At 48.1% G+C, this 19048-nt stretch overlaps 1 protein-coding gene across 1 annotated transcript in view; it reads left to right on the forward strand.

The window, feature by feature from the left end:
• The first annotated feature begins 2571 nt into the window (after nt 1–2571).
• Nucleotides 2572–19048, forward strand: part of B4GALT5 (beta-1,4-galactosyltransferase 5) — an 82433-nt gene continuing 65956 nt past the window's right edge. The window contains exon 1 of the mRNA XM_075528580.1: nt 2572–2851. Within this exon, the coding sequence (XP_075384695.1) occupies nt 2722–2851 (130 nt within the window). The 5' untranslated portion in view covers nt 2572–2721. The remainder of the gene's footprint in view (nt 2852–19048) is intronic.

Genomic DNA, 19048 nt, shown 5'->3' on the forward strand with positions numbered 1-19048 from the left:
TAGGCAAATAAAGTGGGAGGGGGACTTTTGAAGGTTAACACAGTCTATGGAAATCATGCCATTTGCATTTGGGCTACAATGTACCAACCTTGATTTTATCTGTAGGGCAAACAACAGCTATCAAAGAAATCCTTGCCAGACATTATTGCAAATGGGGGTGGGGATTTCAAAACGTACTGATTCATCGTAGGGCATTCTGATACGATTCTTTTCTTAGGCCTGATAATCTCACTGTCGTTATGTAGAAGACTCATTTTTCTATGGGATTACTGCTGATATATTGAGGCAGGAAGCAACGTATTTTTAAATAATCCAGCAGCAGCAACAACAACAAAAAATGTAAATCTATGCATTTCCATAGACACATCTGGAAGAATGGTTAACAATTGTTGAATCCGGATGGAGACGGTACAGGCATTCTTTGTATTAAAGACATTGGGAAGAGGGGACATTTTGTGAGTGAAACAAAACTTATTTTCAAGCGAGATTATTCTGGCTACCTTGAGGTTTCTGGTCCAGAGCCTTCCCTGGACTACATCACTTCATCTCCCTCGCACGTCTGTGGGATTGACCACTCTAGACCTGTTTCAGCCCAGGGTGATTAAGCCAAGATCTGAACCTGCATCTGTCTGAGTCAAAATTCTTTGCTTCCTTTTTTTTTTTTTGTTTAAGCTTTTCATCTCTCCTCCTAGAATGCTTAGAGGATCTTGGGAGAGCAACCTGCATTTCTTCTCTACATACCAGGCTTCACAGGTGTTGCCAGAAGTCCTGGCAACCATTTGATGCAGGAGAATGTTACTATGAACATTCTCCACTTCATGAAAGCACAGAGAAGTTAAGCAATTCACCTAAGGTCACACAGCTAAGTGAAAGAGCTAGAAGTTAGGTAACCTAGACAGCCCGACCCTAAAGCTCTCTACTTAACTGGTTTAAAAACACACAAACCACCATACTTTTAAAAGTATAATTTCTTTAGGGCAGTGGTTCTCAACTTTTCTAATGCCGAGACCCTTTCATACAGTTCTTCATGTGGTGGTGACCCCCCAACCATAAAATAATTTTTGTTGCTACTTCATCACTGTCATTTTGCTGGTGTTATGAATTGGGCAACCCCTGTGAAAGAGTTGTTCGACCCATTTTGGGGGTTGCGACGCACAGGTTGAGAACTGCTGCTTTAGGTTGGTTCTCAAAGTATAATCCTCTGGTCTCCTGACTACTTCCAGCATACTGAAACGGTTCCTTCGGTTCTGATGTATCCACTTGGGGGACACTGGTCTCTCTGTTCAGTTGACAGCTCCCTAAAGCTGGGGCTGGCTCGCCAGCCCTCTAAACCTGGGCTTCTGTGACCACTCTGCTCTCTGAGGTGTTCTGGCCTGAAAGTGATCTGAAGACACAGGTTCTAGGGATAGGAAACCAATTTGCTTGCTGGCTGAACATTAGGGCCTACATGGAATTCGGAGGGAGTTATAACTCCAAGGTCAAGGGTCTGCCTCGGCAGACAGGTCAGTAGAGAAATGAGCCCTCACTGGAACGCGTGGGTCAATAGCTTCTCCCTCTCCAAAACGGTTTCCTCATTTGCACAGTCGGGATCTGAGAGCACCCATCTCATAGCACTGATGGATGGAGTTAAGGAGATAGCTCAAGTCTGGTGTTCTCGGTGCATGCCCTCCCACAACTGTTACCACTACATTTGCAATGTTTCTGTGGGGTTCCACCTTGCCCACATTCTAAGTTCATGTTTTTTTGACTCTTCCTGCCTCCCTGGATTTATCCACACCGGCCTTGGCTGGATTCAACCTGGGGACCCCAGGGTTTTCCCTGTCTCAGGGCCTTTGCATCTGCTGTTTCTCCTGGTGGGAATGCTCTTTGCCTAGCTTATTCTAAAACCATTTGGCTATGCCAGGTTCCCCCCACCCTCTTCTCTCTCAGTTCATGTCAACTCCTGAGCGAGGCCTTCCATGAGCACCCTTGTCTGTTTCCAACACATTCTCCCTTTTTATTGTGCTCACATGACTAAACAGTGCATATTGTGAATGGATTAGCTTCTTTTCCCCCTCCTCCTTGAGTGTAAATTCCAAGACAGGGATTTTGTCTGCTGTGCTTTCTATTAATCTCCAGATCTAAGAACGGTGTTTGTCGTCTGTCTGGCGTTCAGTAAGTAAATGGCTAATTGAATGAATGAATGAAGAATGAATGAATGAATGTCATAGCAGGCTGTGCCCCTGGGTTAACAAGTCCCGCTCTTCTGCAGCAGTGGGCAAAGAGCCTGGTCCGGTATTTTGGACTGCCCCTAGGTCCCTAGTTGGGGGTGCCCGTGCGTGGAGCCCACTGCCACAGGAGTGACGCTTTCCAATAGCCTGGGCGGTGGCCGCGAGCGGAGAGGGGCTGTCGCCATTTGGCCCCTTAGCTGTGGGCCGCCGAACCGCTGCGGGGGTCGAGCGGCGAGAGCGCGCGGGCCCGGGTCTTTTGCGACGGTGCCCAGCGGCGCTGGCCCCGCCCCGCCCCGCCCTCCCGCCCCGCCCCCGCCGCTGCGCTCGTTCGGGGCCGCTCCGGCTCCCGCCCGCTTCAAGTGGCCCGGCCCGCGGCGGCCGGTGGCTGGGAGCGGCGAGGCGGCGGCGGCGAGCGGCGGCCCGGGAGGCCCGCGAGGAGGTGGCCGAGGCCCAGGCGGCGGTCCAGGCGGACGGGAACGGCGGGAGCAGGCCCGGCCCGGCCCGCAGGCGGATGCGCGGTTGCAGCATGAGCGTCCGCCGGGGGCTGCTGCGGCTGCCGCGCCGCTCGCTGCTGGCCGCGCTCTTCTTCTTCTCGCTGTCGTCGTCGCTGCTCTACTTCGTCTATGTGGCGCCCGGCATAGGTAGGTGGGGGCTCTGTTTGGAGGGGAGCGAGGGAGCCCCCGCCCCGCGCCCCAGGGGACGCCTGGACATTCCCGCCCGTGCACCCCGACAGGCTCCCGGAAACCACCGCCCCTCCCGGCGCATCCCCGAGCGGCGCCGGGCCCCCTTTCCCGCCCGCGCCTCCCGGGGCTCAGAACTCCCGCGCCCCCTCCCCGGGGTCCTGTGCAGCCCCCGTTCCCGGCATTCCTCGCTCACGGACCCCTCCGCCCCTGCGCCCGGATCGCCAGGCTTCCCCACCTTCGGGTTCCATCCATCCTTCCCCGCCGCTTCCTGCTCCCGGAGCACGCTCCGCGCCCTTTCTTCCCAGCACTTCCCTGCGGTCCCCCGCCAGGTCCTCCGCCGGCGCGCGATCGCCCTCGGAGCAGCTGGGTTCCAATCCCCGGCCATGTGGAGAGCTCTGCCCGCTCCGGGCTCCGAACCTGAGCTCCCAAGGCGCCGCCTCCCCTTCTCCCGAGGGGCGGGGGGGGCCCTCCTCTCCGCTCCCCCGTGCCAAGGGCACACTCTTGTCACCTCCCCCTCCCCCTCCCCCCCCCCCCGCCCTCCCCGTCCTCAGCTAGAGTTTCCTCCTGAATCCACGACCCGGGGAAGGCGTGCGGTCTGGTCTCTTCCTTTCGTTTCCTGCGCTCCTGTGACCCCAAGGATGGAAGGTGTCTTCCCAGTATCCGATGCCGCCTGCTCTGGGGACCGAGGGGAAGTTTAAGTGGGCCCTGGAGGATGAGCTGTGACCAGGGCTGTCGGGAAATGGTACCAGGTGGGAAGGGGGAGTCTGGAAGGAAAGATGGAGTACGTACTCATTCTTCCATTGTAAGGAAAGACGGCTTGTCTGACCGCCGAACCCCCGCCCCCATCACGGCCACAAAAGTAGACTGTCAGGACTCCAGAAAGGAACAAGTGCAGAGTGAAGGTGAAGGGCAGCTGACACAGAGGTCAGCCTCGGATGGGGATCCAGTGTGACCAGTGTGGTCTTCGGCAAGTTGCTCAAAACCAAACTCCCTGCCGTCCATTCGATGCCGACTCATAGTGAGAGCAGAGCTGCCCACGTGTGTTTCCGAGACGGTAACTTGACCGGAGTAGAAAGGCCCGTCTCCACTCACCCCCACCCCATGAAGCAGCTGGTGGTTTCCAACCCAGGACCTGGTGAATCACTAAGCTACCAGGGCTCCCTGGTCAAATTACTAAGCCTCACCTTCTCTGTAAAATGGGAGTCCTAATCCGAACCTCAGTGGTTTAAGAATAGAAATTGATAAGCCCTTAACACCGTGCTTTCAAAAGATGGCAGCTATTCTATGTAATTTTGTAGACAGAAGGAAGTAGGTGGAAGGCTTGAGGAATTTTCGTGACTTGGCAATGCTGAGGGGCTCTAGAGAAAACCTCTGTTTGGGTGGCTTAGTGGGGAGGTGTGTAAATGCTGTCATAAAATTCTGGGTAACTTGAATGGCAGGAAAGGGGTGATGATTTAGCTGCTGGGAAATACCTTTTTGGATCGTAATAGCTATTTCTCTGTTCATCTGTCAACACTCAGCAGATCGCCAAACAGAAGTTGCCAGCTAATGCAGGAGGCTCTCATCTGATTTTTTCTTTTAAACATATTTCCCTCAATGGCTAATACTGATGTTTTACACCAGAAATCAGACGTGGGAAGATAGAGTAAGCAGCGTATCAGCTTGCCCAAGCAGTTACTAAGTGTCTTAGCAGGAAACACACCCCTCTAGGAAGCTACTGTAGGCGCCCTGGTGGTGTCGTGGTTGCGCATTGGGCTGTGATCCTCATGGATGGCAGTTCGAAACCTCCAGCCGCTCCTTGGGAGAAAGACTGGGCTTTCTACTCTTGTAAGCACTCAGAGTCTTGGAAACCCACTGGGGGAGGTCACTGTGAGTCAGCATTGGCTACATTAGCAGTGAGTGGAGAAGCTACAATATGTGGCCCATAGGGGTTGATGGCATTTTTTGGCAGAAGATGAAGAGATGAGTTATTATTAGTGGGATTAGCTCAGTGGGAAGAGATTCTTAGTATATCGAATATTGGGCTCTAATAGAAATGGGTATCAAACAATGGATGTGAACCTAGAGGCAGTCTTGGATTCATACCCCTTTTAGCATGATTTCCAGGGAAGCCAGCCCCTAACACATCATTACGGGTCTGGTAGGTGCAATTGTACAGCGATAATAAGTAAAGATCATAGTAAAGTTATAGAGAACATGAGAGATATTAGAGAAGTATTGAAATAAATGGAGTCAAACACGTTTCATGATAGCATGCTCACTTCTGCCCCTCTTGATGGTCCACGTGGAGGGAGAGAGAGAGAGAGAGTTTAATGCTAGCCCAGGCCCCTTTTATATTCTCTGGGGACGTGCAAGCCCCCTAATTACAGGTGAGGACATACGTCACTGGAAGGGGCTGTCCTATAGGTAACACAGTCATGAGAGGGGGGTGGTCTAGGGACATACACGCAATAGGAAGGGGAGGGATTGGGGTTATACATGTGACAAGATGGGCAGATCCTAGGTTTAGGATGGTGACTTAACCTTGACCTATTCCCTAGATCTCCATAGGAACCATTGTCAGTAGGGTGTAAACCCCACCTACTAGAACCAAATAGATGTCTGCAGGAGTCCATTGTCTTTTACAGCAGGGAGTGGGGCCTGCCATATAGTCTGACAACTGATCTGGATCTGGTAGAATGTCTGAGCATCTGGCCTCCCCCCACAACATGACTAAACATGACAGCTATTTCTGGGGTGGGTGTATAAACCAGCCATATCTGAATGGTGAACCATCCCCATTGGACTGGTACGCACCTTTTGATTAGCAGGGTTAGAAGCCAGATTTTCTAACAGAAATGAATTTGTCAGTTTAGTTAAACTTTGTCAACCGTGGCTTTTGAGGTCAGTGGCACCCCAGTGTAAAGTGATATGTTTAGATGGCTACTTCATTGATAACTGAAAAAGATGCGAAGAAGCCTTAAGAAAAAAAAAAACAACCCTAAAACATAAGTCTCTTAAAGGGCACTTGCTTTTATGAGTCCTGTTCTGGGAGCGGGAAAGGAGAGGGTACAGAGGATGGGTGTGGAGTGGTTTGACGCCTCTTCGAGCAGTCCTGGTGACACGTGCAGCAGTTTGGCAGTTTTACTTTCCTGACAATGAACTTAACATTTCCAAAGGGCCGTCTTTGGACAGTGGGGTGGCAAATCTTTTCAAAAGACGAAGGTAATCTAGGGAAATACCAGGAACCCTGGTGACGCCGTGGTCAGGTGCTCAGCCTTGAACTTAAAGGCTCATGGAACCCGGCGGCCGGAGCTCCCTCTGTGAGAGAAACCTGGGCAGTCTGTTTTATTTAGTAACATGAGAGCCTTGTAAACCCTGAGACAATTTGACTCTGCTCTGTAGGGTTGTCTTTAAAAAAAAAAAAGGTAAATATAAGATGGTATGTGACTTAGGTTGCTTGAAACAATTATAAATATGAACTTGAATAGGATGACCCACGTGGAATTTCTGTCTCAGCAGTCTCAAACAGTTGTATATCAACCATTCATGTAGTTCACCTTAAATTATGTCTTTCCAAGAGATGACACTTCCGTTCTCTGGCACCGTTGATTGTGTCAGGCCTGTATTTCCTCCTGGATTTCACTCCCCCCCCCCCCCCTTCTTTGGCCTTTGATTTGCTTCTCTGGTGGCTCCAGGGCGAAAGAGAGTCCATCATGACTCCCCAGAGTGTGTTGTAAGGCTCTCCAGAAATAGGTAGGTGGCCTTGAGTGGAAAATAAGAGACAACCCCTGTGTGATAAGTGTTTTAAGTTGCGGGTGAGGAAGTGTAACCAGGAAAAGGAAGTTCAGCCTTGTCATGCCAGTGAGCCTTCATCTCTTAGAGGTGACCTTTCATCAGAGCTAATGGAAACTCCATTGGGCCTGACTCATTTGTGAAATGGGGGAATGGTACCCCCTGGGCTAGAAAGCCATAGTAGGAGGACTCTTACTAAGTGTGATGTCACTTACTTGTAATAAATACAGGGAGCTCTTCTTAGTTACTTCCTTCTTGTTTTCCCCAACAGTTTTATTGGCACGTGGTTTACATATCATTACAACTCACTGTAGTTCATTCAGTCACATCAAGGAGAATTGTACAATCATTACCATTATCAGTTTTAGAGCACCCCACCCCCTTTAATGGTGACATCACCTTCAAAATGAATTCAGCTATCAGGATCTGTTCTAGCGCCCCTCCTCCACCTCACCACCTTCATTAATACTCCCTCCATCCCCTTTTCGTCCCTATTTAGCTATTTGACCATCCTTGTGACACTCCCAGTTTATATATGCATGTATATATATATAAACTTGAGGTTCATCAGATTATGATGTTTTTGTTATCAATGAAAAACAGCAAGAGACCAAAGTTATTCTATAGGGCCTTTTAATTTTTACATTAGCAATTTTAGAAGCAGACCTAAAAGCGTGGGGCAGAAGGTGTAAGCAGGTGGTAGATATGAAAAATGGGAAGGGAACGTCGAGGTGCCAGTGATGAAGCATATAAATGGACACCTGCGACTTCTCTCCAGTCCCCGCCCCACTGCGATTTTCATTTAATCGCTGTTGAAATACATCTATTTCTCTGAAGGCTCTGAAGAAAACTTTGAACTTGCTGATGGCCCTTTAACTTTGAAAAACAAAAACAAATGAAGGCCTAATCTTTTAAAACATAACAGAAGGCAGCTATTTATAGATGCATGTATGAAATGCTGATGCTGGCATGGTAAGGTTGTATCGAGGTTATTGACCTTTGAGACTTGCTAAAGTGTTGTAATAATCAGTTCTTTGAAAATTCAACTGGATTTTCTCCTGGCCTCTGGTGATTGAAGAACGGAAGTGGTGAATGATTATTTCCCTCCTGGTCTGGCCTATTTAGTTGTGAAACCCTATCCCTCCCCCCACACCCTCACATATTAGTCTATTTCTTAATGCAGAGCCTTAAAACAAAGGAAGAAACCTGAAGTTTCCCAACACTCCATCAGTTGATGAGCTTGTGGAAAAATGTGACACTTGGTCTGGTGGAACGGGTGAACTGACATGTCTGTGTACCACCAGCTGCGTAAGGCCTGACCCAGCTTGGTTCTTCAGGGTCTCCTCTGGGAGTCATGCCTGATTGGAATACCAGATTCATCTAAAACCATTGGGGAAATGGGGCAATTCCGCTTTGTTTCTTAGCCAGGAGCCCTTGGATCCTGAGGGTCTCAGAGAAGACTTCGTGAGGATTGAAGGGGGCTGCACACACACCATGATGGAGCAAGGGGGAGAGCTGGCCTACTTAGTGTTAAGAAACATCTGATTTGTGGCTAGGACTTTGGGAGGCCAAACCCACACCAAACGTATCCCATGTAGTCAATTTTCACTCATAGCATTCTTGTAGGGTAGTGTTGAACTGCCCGTCTGGATTTCCAAGACGGTCGGTGAGTAGGCTAGCTCATAACCCACTACTGCACCGGAGCTCAATGGGCAATTCTAATCCCACCTGATAGAACCATATGACCTTGAGCAAGCCACTTGATTTCTATGATCTTAAATTTAGCTCCCATACACACAGAAAGGAAAAAAAAAAAAAAGTAAAACTGTTTCAGAAACTGAAACTGTATTCTGGTCAGACTTTTCCTGAGCTGTTTCTAGATACAGAAAGTTGACAATTTGTTTACGTCTCATATCGGTGGCGGTAGTTTGGTTATCAGTCTTGAACCTAAGAGTTTTTGAAGAAGATAAAGTTTGAAGTCGTGGTATACAACTTTTCCTCATAACCACAGGGCATTTTCACACACCCCTCAGTCATAAGAAGAATGCAGATAGACCCCTTTTTCCTTTCCAAATGCTTCAAAGCACTTTCTGTGTTTTTCTGGAATGAAATACATCTGAGAAAATGAGGACTCTTTCATTTTAGAGAATTTAAAAGCCACATCCCTGTTAAAGATAGCTTTCTCTTTCCCTAACACACATATCCTCTCTCTCTGTCTGTCTGTCTGTCTGTCTGTCTGTCTCTCTCTCTCTCTCTCTCTCTCACACACACACACCACACATACACACTTTCTCTGCATGTAGTGTGTCAGGCTTAGGAGAAACCACTGTTTGGAGACCAGGCTGAGGCCCAAAGCCTGGACAGCAACTCTTTTGATGAAACTGTGCGCTCTGTTCTGTCTCCTCCAGGATTTTGGAACTGGCCTAGTATTGGGCGGTCTTTGGAAGCAGCCATTCAGATCGTGAATTGGCTAGCCCAGAGGTCCCCAGACTTTTTTGTACTGCCGCCCCCTTTTCAGAAAAAAAAATAGGGCTCAGCATCCCCGGGCAATTAGGCACTTTGTTGTTGCAGCCCGCCGCCCAGGATAGCTTTTTCAGCCACCCCTGGGTGGCTCCAGCACTCCCCATGGGACCATGTCCCACACATTGGGAAACATTGCTTTTGGCCTGTAGATGATTGGGCGCCAAACCTGACTGCTCTTCTCCTGAACTTGCCAGACAGTGTCGGCCGCATAGACTCAGCACCAGAAAGAGGGGGGCTCACTTGTTGGGACCACTTTTGAGAGAGAAGTCCCAAAGCGGTGGAAAGTGAAGTGCTACTGGCTTGTTTGCTTCCTGGAAATGCACCATCTTTTAGATTATGGAAGACAGATGCTGGCGACAGCCAACCATGTGCAGCCAGCATGAAGGGAGAGGTTTGGTGCTCGGGGGACCCATGAAAGAAAGACCCGGAGCCATGTGGAGGGGGACGTTTGTCAAGATAAGGATAATCTGCCACCGACAGAGTGGGCGTAGGTCTAAAAGAAGTTACGCGCCCGCCCTGCCTGGAGAAGGGGCAAACCCCACTTGTGCTCTCAGTGAAAGGGCAGTTATTCTTTAGTGTCTGCTGGTTGTTAGTTACCTTCCAGGTGGTTGTAACTCATAGCGACCTTAGAGCCAACAGAGCACAACACTGCCTGGTCCTGCACTAGCCCCTTAATTGTTCTGCTGAAGTCTCTAGGATGAGCCAACTAAAAGTAAGCTTCCTGTGCAAGCGAAGTGTACATTGTAGACATTTGTGAGGAAACAGATGAGAGGAATTGGACATCCGTTGGTCGATAAGCCAGGAGTTGAGTGTCTGCCTATGAGGTTGCCAGCCACAGGAGATATTTCCATGGAAACTTTTGGCTGCTCTTATTTTAGAGACCCAGCAAGTCCAGGTTTGGTCATTCATTGGCTCATGGTTGGGAGTGAGTGAGTGAAAGGTAACCCTTGAGGCACATATACAATCTAATTGAAAAGACAAGGACTAGTTAAAGGGATAATTCGGGAAAAGAGTAGAAGACAGTAGATCATCAATTTGCTAAGTTGTGTGATTCTGACTCTTAATGAAATCAGATGTGTGGAAGAAGAAATTCCTTCAACAACTAACTTTTTTTGGATACCCCCTCTGTTGGATACTTGGGTGTTGAGCCTTTTAGAAGTGAACAAGGTGGAACATTTCTGGTCCCATGGGGGCTTTTATTGAAAATGGGAGGTTTCTGCCCCGCATACTTTTACTCTATCACGGTGGTTCTTAACCTGTGGGTCGAGACCCCTTTGGGGGTCGAACGACCCTTTCACAGGGGTCGCCCGATTCATAACAGTAGCAAAATGACAGTGATGAAGTAGCGGTGAAAATAATTTTATTGTTGGAGGGTCACCCCCACATGAGGAACTGTATGAAAGGGTGGCGGCATTAGGAAGTTTGAGAACCACTGCTCTAACGAGAGAGGCAGTATCCATGCTGATTTCAGGTAGGGGTAGGAGTGACCGAGGGGCCGCTTTCGATCGAGTGCTCAGCCTCGTTGAAGAGGTGAAGGGAAGAACCAGTCACTCAGGCAAGAGTGGTGGGACTGGGTGGTGGGTTATATAGCCCATGTAAAGACCCCGAGGCAGGGTGCACTTGTACCCATGTTGACGGATCCCAGCGAGTGAGAAAAGAAGGGTGGGAGTCAGATCAAAGGACCCTGTAGGCCGTGGGAGGAGACACTGTAGAATAAGAGTCCATGCTAGCCTCACAATCATCCAGACCTAACTTCCAATCCAATAGAAGATACTACCTTTCTCCCAAGGTTGTTATGAAGGTCAAATAGAGAGTGCGCACCCAAGGTCTTAGCTAGGAGCTTGACACAAAATCCCATGGTGTTGTTGGGTACTGTTGAGTTGTTTCTGACTGTATACAGGTAACAGCACATTGCACTTCCCTGCCCTCTGCCAGCCCCCAGACAGCCATCCTCACAGTGCACGTCCTGTGTCCAGCCATCTCATTGAGGCTCTTCTTAACCACCGACCCTCTGCCAAGCATGATGCCCTCCTGTAGGGACTGATTCCTCCGGAAACCACGTCTCAAGTGAGACAGGCTCACCGTCCTTGCCTCTAAGGAGCGTTCTTTCAAGGTAGATCCGTTTGTTCTTCTGGCAGTCCACAGGATGTTCAGTATTCTTTGCCAACAGCGCCCCTCAAAGGATCTTAGGTCTCCATTTTTTGTTGTCCCTGAGGTGATTGCAAAGACTCTGGCTTGGGCCAAGTGGACTTCAGTCCTCAAGGTGGCATCTAGGCATCTGTATACTCGATAGAGGACTTTTGCAGCACATTTGCCCAAACCCATAGATACTTTGATTTCATAACTGTACCTCCCTGGTGCTGCTTGCCCTCTGTTTATGATGATCACTTATAACCGTAGAACGTGTCCTTTGGTTTACTGCTCAGTACTCATCTGAGGTTTTGGAGGGCTAAATCCCAGCCTAACTTGGCCAGTCATGAAACGTGAAACTTTTATCTCAGTCTCTCCATCTATAAACTGAGAAAATTGGACGGTAATACAGATTTTGGGGGTCCTTCTCAGATCTGGAGGTATGATTCTGAGTATGTGTGAGTTGAACCTACACCTGGAAAGAATATGCCCCCCCCCCCCAAATCCAGCAGTGAAGACCTCTCACTCCCACCCCCACCTGCCAGCACCATTTTTTCAAATTCAAGTTCTCCATTTCCCTCATCTCCCACCTTTGATGAGGTGCTGAGACATAGATCTGAGTGGCTGTGGGATGGTGGGTTCTTGAGTATAATCACCAAATGTCACCGGTTCACTTTTTTTGTTGAATGAAGTTCATCCCATTTCCACTGCCGTCAAGTTAATTTGAACTCTGTGACCTGTGAGGGGCCCTGGTTCACAGTGGCTGTATTGGGCTGCTAAGATCAAGGTCAGCGGTTCTACATGAGTCAAAAATTACAGTCTCAAAAGCCCACAGGGGCAGTCCTCTCCTGTCCGATAGGGTCACCCTGCATGGGGGTCAACTCGTTGACCTTCGGTGACCTTCAGTGACCTTCAGGACAGCCGAGAGCTGCCCAGCTGGGTTTCCCAGGGTGTGACCTTTCAGAGGCACTCTGTCACGATTTTCCCCTCGGAGTGGCTGCTAGGTTCAAGCTGCCAGCCTTTGAGGTAGCAGCCCAAGTGCTTAGCCACGGTGCCACCGAGACCCTCACACTTTAAATGCGATTGTTTTAGAGCACTTCCTTGGGAAGAATTCAAGACATGGCCTTTACCCCGCCAACGTCTTCTTCTGTGGCCACTGGCGGGGAGGTGAGGGGAAGGAAAAAAGAAATTTGTGTTGTGTCAATCTGAGGGATAAAGCGGACAGGTTTTCATTAGAAGCTATTTGATGATAAGAGCGTTTATTTATTTTTTCTTCCTTTTGGGTTGGGTGTTCTTTTGTCTCCTGGGCAATCCTTTTAAATTTTAATCTGCTAAGTGAGCCCCTCCGCAAGGGTCACACGTGTGCTTTTAAGCACGAAGTAGAGCCCTGGACTCATGAGTGGCTGCCTTAACCCCAGTTCTCTAGGGAGTGGGTCGTCCGAGGAAAACCAGTCTTTTTTTTTTTTTTAATCTTTACAAGTCAACACTTCACATATATTGGTCTGAAAAGCCTGCTGATACATAAATAATTTCCTTCTCTGAAAACCAGTCTTAACGTTTCGACTCAGTTGTTCTTTTTCAGCGACCATGCGGGACTGACGATCTCCCAGACCCTTGCCGCCCCACAAGTCCAGTGTCTTCCCGACTTGGGAATCACTCTGAACCATTGCTGAGTGCGGGCCCTGGCTATTGTTCCTCCGCCTCTGTAGGTTACAGAGGCCCGGGAGCTGGCTGCGACTAGACCAGAGCCTGCTCATTGTTGCCGAGCCAGCAGTGCCTTAGCTACTGTCATCAATTATGGAGAATTGTCCTCTGGGCGATTGGTGGCCTAATTATGATGACGAGACATGTTGTGGAGTTGCAGGTTGTCAGAGAGCGCAGTATTGTGTTTTAAAACTCAGATGAATCTAGACTATACTAGTGACGCCACACACCCCCAACTATTTATTGTTTTTACTCAAGAGCTGCAAAACGCTTAAGTATCCGCCCTGGGGGCGGGAGTGTCTTGCTCAGTTTGGGTGCTTCACTTTCCAGGTAGGTTCTGAGTGTGTGCTGGACACATATTTTAAGCCCTTCGCCGGCTAAATTCTCATGTGTTGAGCAGCCATCAACTTGGAAAGATGATTATATTTTTTTCCTCACAGAATTGTGAATCACCCTCTTGTGGAGAGCTCCATGTTTAGACCTAAATTATAGTCCCGACCATGATGAGCACCTGGTTCCTGACTGAACGACAGCATCTATTTTCACTGCTCCGGTACCAGTCAGTTGTGACATACGTTGAATACTTATTATTTTTTTAGGCTTTAAGTTTTCATCTTTACTGCTTTGTATTGTCGGTATCTTTCTAAACTGGAGAGTGTTTTGAATCTCTCTTCCTGCCAGCGAGTGGATGCCAACGGATCCTAATAATCCCCCTGTAGATTTCCCAGACTAACTGTTTCTGGGACTACCCAGAAAGCACCGTCTTGAGGGTGGGGTAGAGAGGGGGAACCGATTACCTGGATCTACATATAACCTCCTCCCTGGGGGACGGACAACAGAAAAGTGGGTGAACGGAGATGTCGGACAGTGTAAGACATGACAAAATAATTTGTGAATTATCAAGGGATCATGAGAGACTGGGGAGCGGGAAGGGAGGGGGAAAATGAGCTGATGCCAGGGGCTTGAGTGGAGAGCAAATGTTTTGAGAATGATGAGGGCAACGAATGTACAAATGTGCTTTACACAATGGGTGTGTGCATGGATTGTGATAAGAGTTGTATGAGCCCCTAATAAAATGATTTTTTAAAAAAGCACTATCTTCCCTCTAAGCAGCTGGTGGTTTCAAACTGCCGACCTTTCGGATCACAGCCCAACTTGTAACCATGATGCGACCAGGGTTCCCGGTGCTTTGAATCGTAAGGCACAGCCCTGAGCATCTACAAGTGGACATCCGAGCCGGATAACATGGGCACAGCGCCCGCTCCCGCTCCTAACCAGCTGCTCCAGAGGGACAACAGCATGAAGCCAGGTGCCGCTCAGCTCAGCGTCCCCCGGGGACGACTTGTGTGGAGTGGCTGCTGTCTGAGCTGCTGCCTGTTGGCCTCTGCCTCATCAAGATCAGGAAGTAACATTTTCCCAAATATCGCGCTGCGGTCATGGTTCCTAGTTAAAAAAAGGAAGAATCCTTTATTCTCGTTCGGAGAAATGGCAAAAATCACCAACTTACGGAGGCCAAAGCCGATGACGTAATGGCCCGTTTAAGGAAGTCGAGCCAGCTGTGGCAAAAGTGATGCGCGTAGACGGAACTTTTCTTAAAAAAGGGTATTTAATCCGTTCACCTTTTCCGAAAAGCTTATTTTACCCACTTCCTCCTCATCTTTCGCGGAAGGCGGGGAGGTTCTGGGCCTGGGAGAGCCCTAGCACGTCACATGCAGGTGACTCTGAAATGCACGAGTAAAACTGGAACCTGAATGAGCAAGTCACTTCCAAGTGAATCTGCCTTCTCGCTGGAGAGGACGATACTGTTTATGTTAATCCACATTTTGACTGAATTCCTTTTGCCCCAAACGACTCTGTGCTTTTAAAATATGCTACTTTGGTGAACATTGTCATTTAACTCTAGCCCCTCAGTGTAGCCCTCCTCTGCCCCTGAGCCTCATGGCACTGTGGATGGGCGCTCTTGCCTGGGGAGGTCGGCCTTTGAACCCTCCAGCCAGCGCCCTGAGGAAGGAGGGTGTAATCCGCCTGCATGAAGATTGACAGCCTTGGACACCCTGTGGGTCGGTTCTCCGGTCACGGATGGCAGTGGGTTGGGATTTTTTTGAACATCTCTGTAGACCATTGCTGGGCATTTCTATAGAACTATATTACTGACCTGACTTCTGAGAAAGCAGAACTAAAGGCTTTTTTGGTTTCTTAAGATTTGAAAGTACATTTGGTGGGGTTTTTTTTCTTTCAATTCTTGATTCTTTATCTTTAAAGTGGTGCTCTCCATTTGCCACACGTGAGATGCCCTGTCAAGTCAGACTGATGAAACAGCGACTGTTTTACTTGATATTTTTGAGTTGATTATTTTGCTTACCAAGACCAAACTCTTAAGTTTTGCTCATTTCTGCTTTGGATTGCAGTTTTCTGCAAGTGCCTATGAGCAAGAGCCAGATGTTGGCACACACACTGTTTGTTGTGTGGGGAAATACAGTGTACTGGTAATGAATAGTATGGAAGAGAAATGTGGTAGACATTATAGATTAGTGAACAGAGTGAACGAGGCAGGCTCCAGGTACATATATACATCCATGTGTACATGTATGTGTGTGTTTATATATATGTTTTTATACAGAAATAACATTTTGGTTGTAAAAAAAGGCAAGTTCATTTTACTTGGCATTTTGTGGGCCTCTCCAATCTCCATTCACCAGCACCTGCTCTTTTGCACGTATTTAAGAACAGGTGGTGGTTATAAAGGTGAGTGTGGTGTGCTTGGTGTTTTTGTCTTCAGCCCTTGAGAACCGGAAGTTCCTTTCTCACCGGAGCACACCATTGTCCCCTGCCTCCCCAAGCCACACGGCCCAGCCACAGGGTAGCTGGTTGGGGATGAGGATTGGGCTGAGCTGCCCATGTGATTCCCAGAAGACTGTGGGATGTGACTGGCGTAGAGGTTTTTTTTGGGTTTTTTTGTTTTGTTTCCTTTGTCACATCAGAAAAGGAAGAGATTGCCCAGAGAGGAGGAAATGCATGCATATAACATGCAAAACCTGCTGGACTTTCACAACTCAGAGGTGGGCAAATTCTGTAATTTGTGGTGGCGTCCACCCCCATCCCCCGTTATCAGCTGAAATACAAGAGTGTTTATTTAAATGTGAGCGGTAATGGATGATAAAACAAAGACAGCTGGCTGCTTAGAAAACTGCCTTTATTTTAGAAATCAAGGGGAAGAATGACAAACTTGGTTCTGCACCTGCCCATTCAGGCTCCTTCCTCCAAGTTAACGTTGTGAATTCATTCAGGGTGTGGGTTACAGTAGTGAGCAGAGCAGGTCCCAGGTCCCAGGGAGCATGTAAGCCATCGACTCCAGAGCCTGGCTTCCCGTAGTACATACTCACGGTGTTGCGAGGGACTATCTGTTTATTATAATCACTTTATTTGGGAGCTCTTGCAAGTATTATATCAATCGATCATTCAGTTAGAGCAAGCATAATTGTACAGTTGCTACCACCATCAGTTTCAAAACTTTTTCTTCCTTCTTGAACTCTTTGATATCAGCTCCCCTTTAACCCCCCTCCCTCAGGAACCCTTATTATATATTATTATTATTGCCGCATCTTATATATCATCCAATATATCTGTCCACCTCTAATTCTGTTATTCATTCCCCTGGAGTGGGGTTATACAGTCATCATTGCTATTGGTTGCCTCCCCTCCCCCAGCCTTCCCTTCCCATACCCTCAGGGAGTCATTACTTGCAGGGCTTGATACTTGTAAAAAAACTTGTTTCAATGAAGGTCAGTCCGTTCAACTGACTTTCCTTGGTGTTTACATTCTCGAATAGCCAGGGATACATTTTAACTTAGGGAGCCTAAAGAATTGTAAAGGTTGTCTTGTAAAAGACACTTAGTTTATTTTCCACCCCTTTGGTTGTACAGGTTCTTGGTGATGTTCATAGATACCTGGCATGCTTCTGCCTTGTAGTCTTCAGAGCAGAGGCACGGTGAGGGCATCGAGCAGTGACCTAGTTTACTTCATCACACACCCCCTGGACCAACGGGGGTAGGGTAGGTTTACAGGCCTCAGCCTCAGTGTCGAGCTTAGAAGAGGTTCTTTTTCTTCCCCTTTGGCTGGCTCCTCTACTGCTCCTTCTCAGACCCCTAGCTCCGTGTGAGTGCATGGGCCTCCGTTTCTCATTTCATTGATGTCCTAACTGCCTAGAATAGTGTGTGGCACACCACCAATCCCAGCTGGGGGGGGGGGGGGGAAGGCGGGGCTTTCTGTTTGTAAGAGTAGGCTTGTCTTAAAGGGCTTTCTTGGCTATAACCTTTATGGGAATCGAGCCTCAGGCTTTTCTTCCGTGCTGCCACGCTGGGTGGGTCAGGTTAACCCAGCCCACTGCCATGTGATCTCGAATGACTCATGGTGAGGTTAGCTAAAACAAAACAAAAATCTCCTGTTGTCTGTGAGTTTGTTCTGAACCACAGTGACTTGTAAGATGGTTACAGCTGCCCCGTAGGGTTTCCTGGCATCTTGTTGGAAGCCCACTTCCTCCTCGTCCATGGAAGCTGCCGGTTGGTTCCGAGCCAGATGTTTGTCAGCAGCTGGGCTCTTAACCCACTGCACCACCGGGGCTCCTGGTTAGTAGTTGAGTACCCACCAATTGGACCCCATTTGGTGCACAATGAAGTGCATGCTTCATATGTATTTATTTTGTTAGGAAAGTGGAGGTTGTGGTAGGTACATACTCTGTCAACTTGTGAAGGGGTGGAGTCTAGCCTATCAATCAGGTCACAGCCAATGAGGTCTCTGTGTCGGCATGGCCGTCTCATGAGGATTCTGGGAATGTCTGTCTTCCTCCCGGGAGTGGGACACACGCTCTCTCTAACCCCTGGGAGACATTCCTGTTAACAAGCCACGTGGACCTACGCAGACAGAGCCAGAGCTCTCCGAACTGAAGGAGGAGCCACATGGGGACCCACGCCAGGGCTGAGATGTGGCCACCACCACTGTATCCCCTGTGATCTTCCTGCTCTCAGTGTCATTGCATGTGTTATGGGAGTCTGAGAGGAATTTACAGACTGGTTTCAGACATATGGGCTAATATTGGACTTATGGACTTGATCTGGGCTGGGATGTTTTTCTTAGATACAATTACTCTTTGATAGAAAGCGCTCTCACATATATAGGAGTGTCTCTGGATTTAAAGTTTGGAAATGTATACCCAGCCAGTTCCCTGCTTACTTGCCAATGTTAAGGCCACTGTCAAACTGTCTGTGTTTCAAGGCAAAGGGGCAAAAAGAATCATCTGAAAAAAACGATGGATTTGTAAAACTGTTCATAATTGACAGTATGATTCATTAAGCAGTTTCAGATTAATCATGCTCAGTACAATCAGATTGATGACTGTGGGCAGCTAGTTGGTGGGCAGATAGATGATGAGTGGGAGTTATAAGTTTTGTCTATTTAGAAGTCAAGTAGGATTTTAATCCTTAGAAGTCATAAAGAAGTGCTGTATACACTTGATTATATAAGCTGACCTGAATGTCAGCTGAGGCACCTAATTTTACCATAAAAATAAGGTGAGCAGATTTTAACATTGGTAAAAGCGGGACACCAGCCGGGCACCATTGATAAAACTGGCGAAAGAGCCACATGGCAGCCGAAAACCGTATACCCTAACTTGTCGTGCATTCTTTCCAGAAATTGGGACTTTTAAAAAACACTGCGGGACGTGGGAAAAACTGTTAAAAATCAGGACTGTCCCGCCAAAAGCAGGATGTCTGGTCACCTTACACAAAAACTGCATAAAAAATGTGCTGAAAAACTTGGATTATGCATGAACAAAGTCACAAAGGTTTAGGTTTTACGTGTATTTAATGATGCTGTGCCACGCCAGCTTATAAATGAATGTGTGGACGGTTTGTGTTCTCCCTAAACTTGGAATTGAGATGAAAAAGGAGTAATAAACGGAAGAAACTGCTCAATCTTGATTTAGAGTTGCACGAACACAGCTAGGAGTATTGTTCCCAATTGTTC

The sequence above is a fragment of the Tenrec ecaudatus genome, chromosome 12 (assembly GCF_050624435.1).
Source record: "Tenrec ecaudatus isolate mTenEca1 chromosome 12, mTenEca1.hap1, whole genome shotgun sequence".
Taxonomy (NCBI): Eukaryota; Metazoa; Chordata; class Mammalia; order Afrosoricida; family Tenrecidae; genus Tenrec; species Tenrec ecaudatus.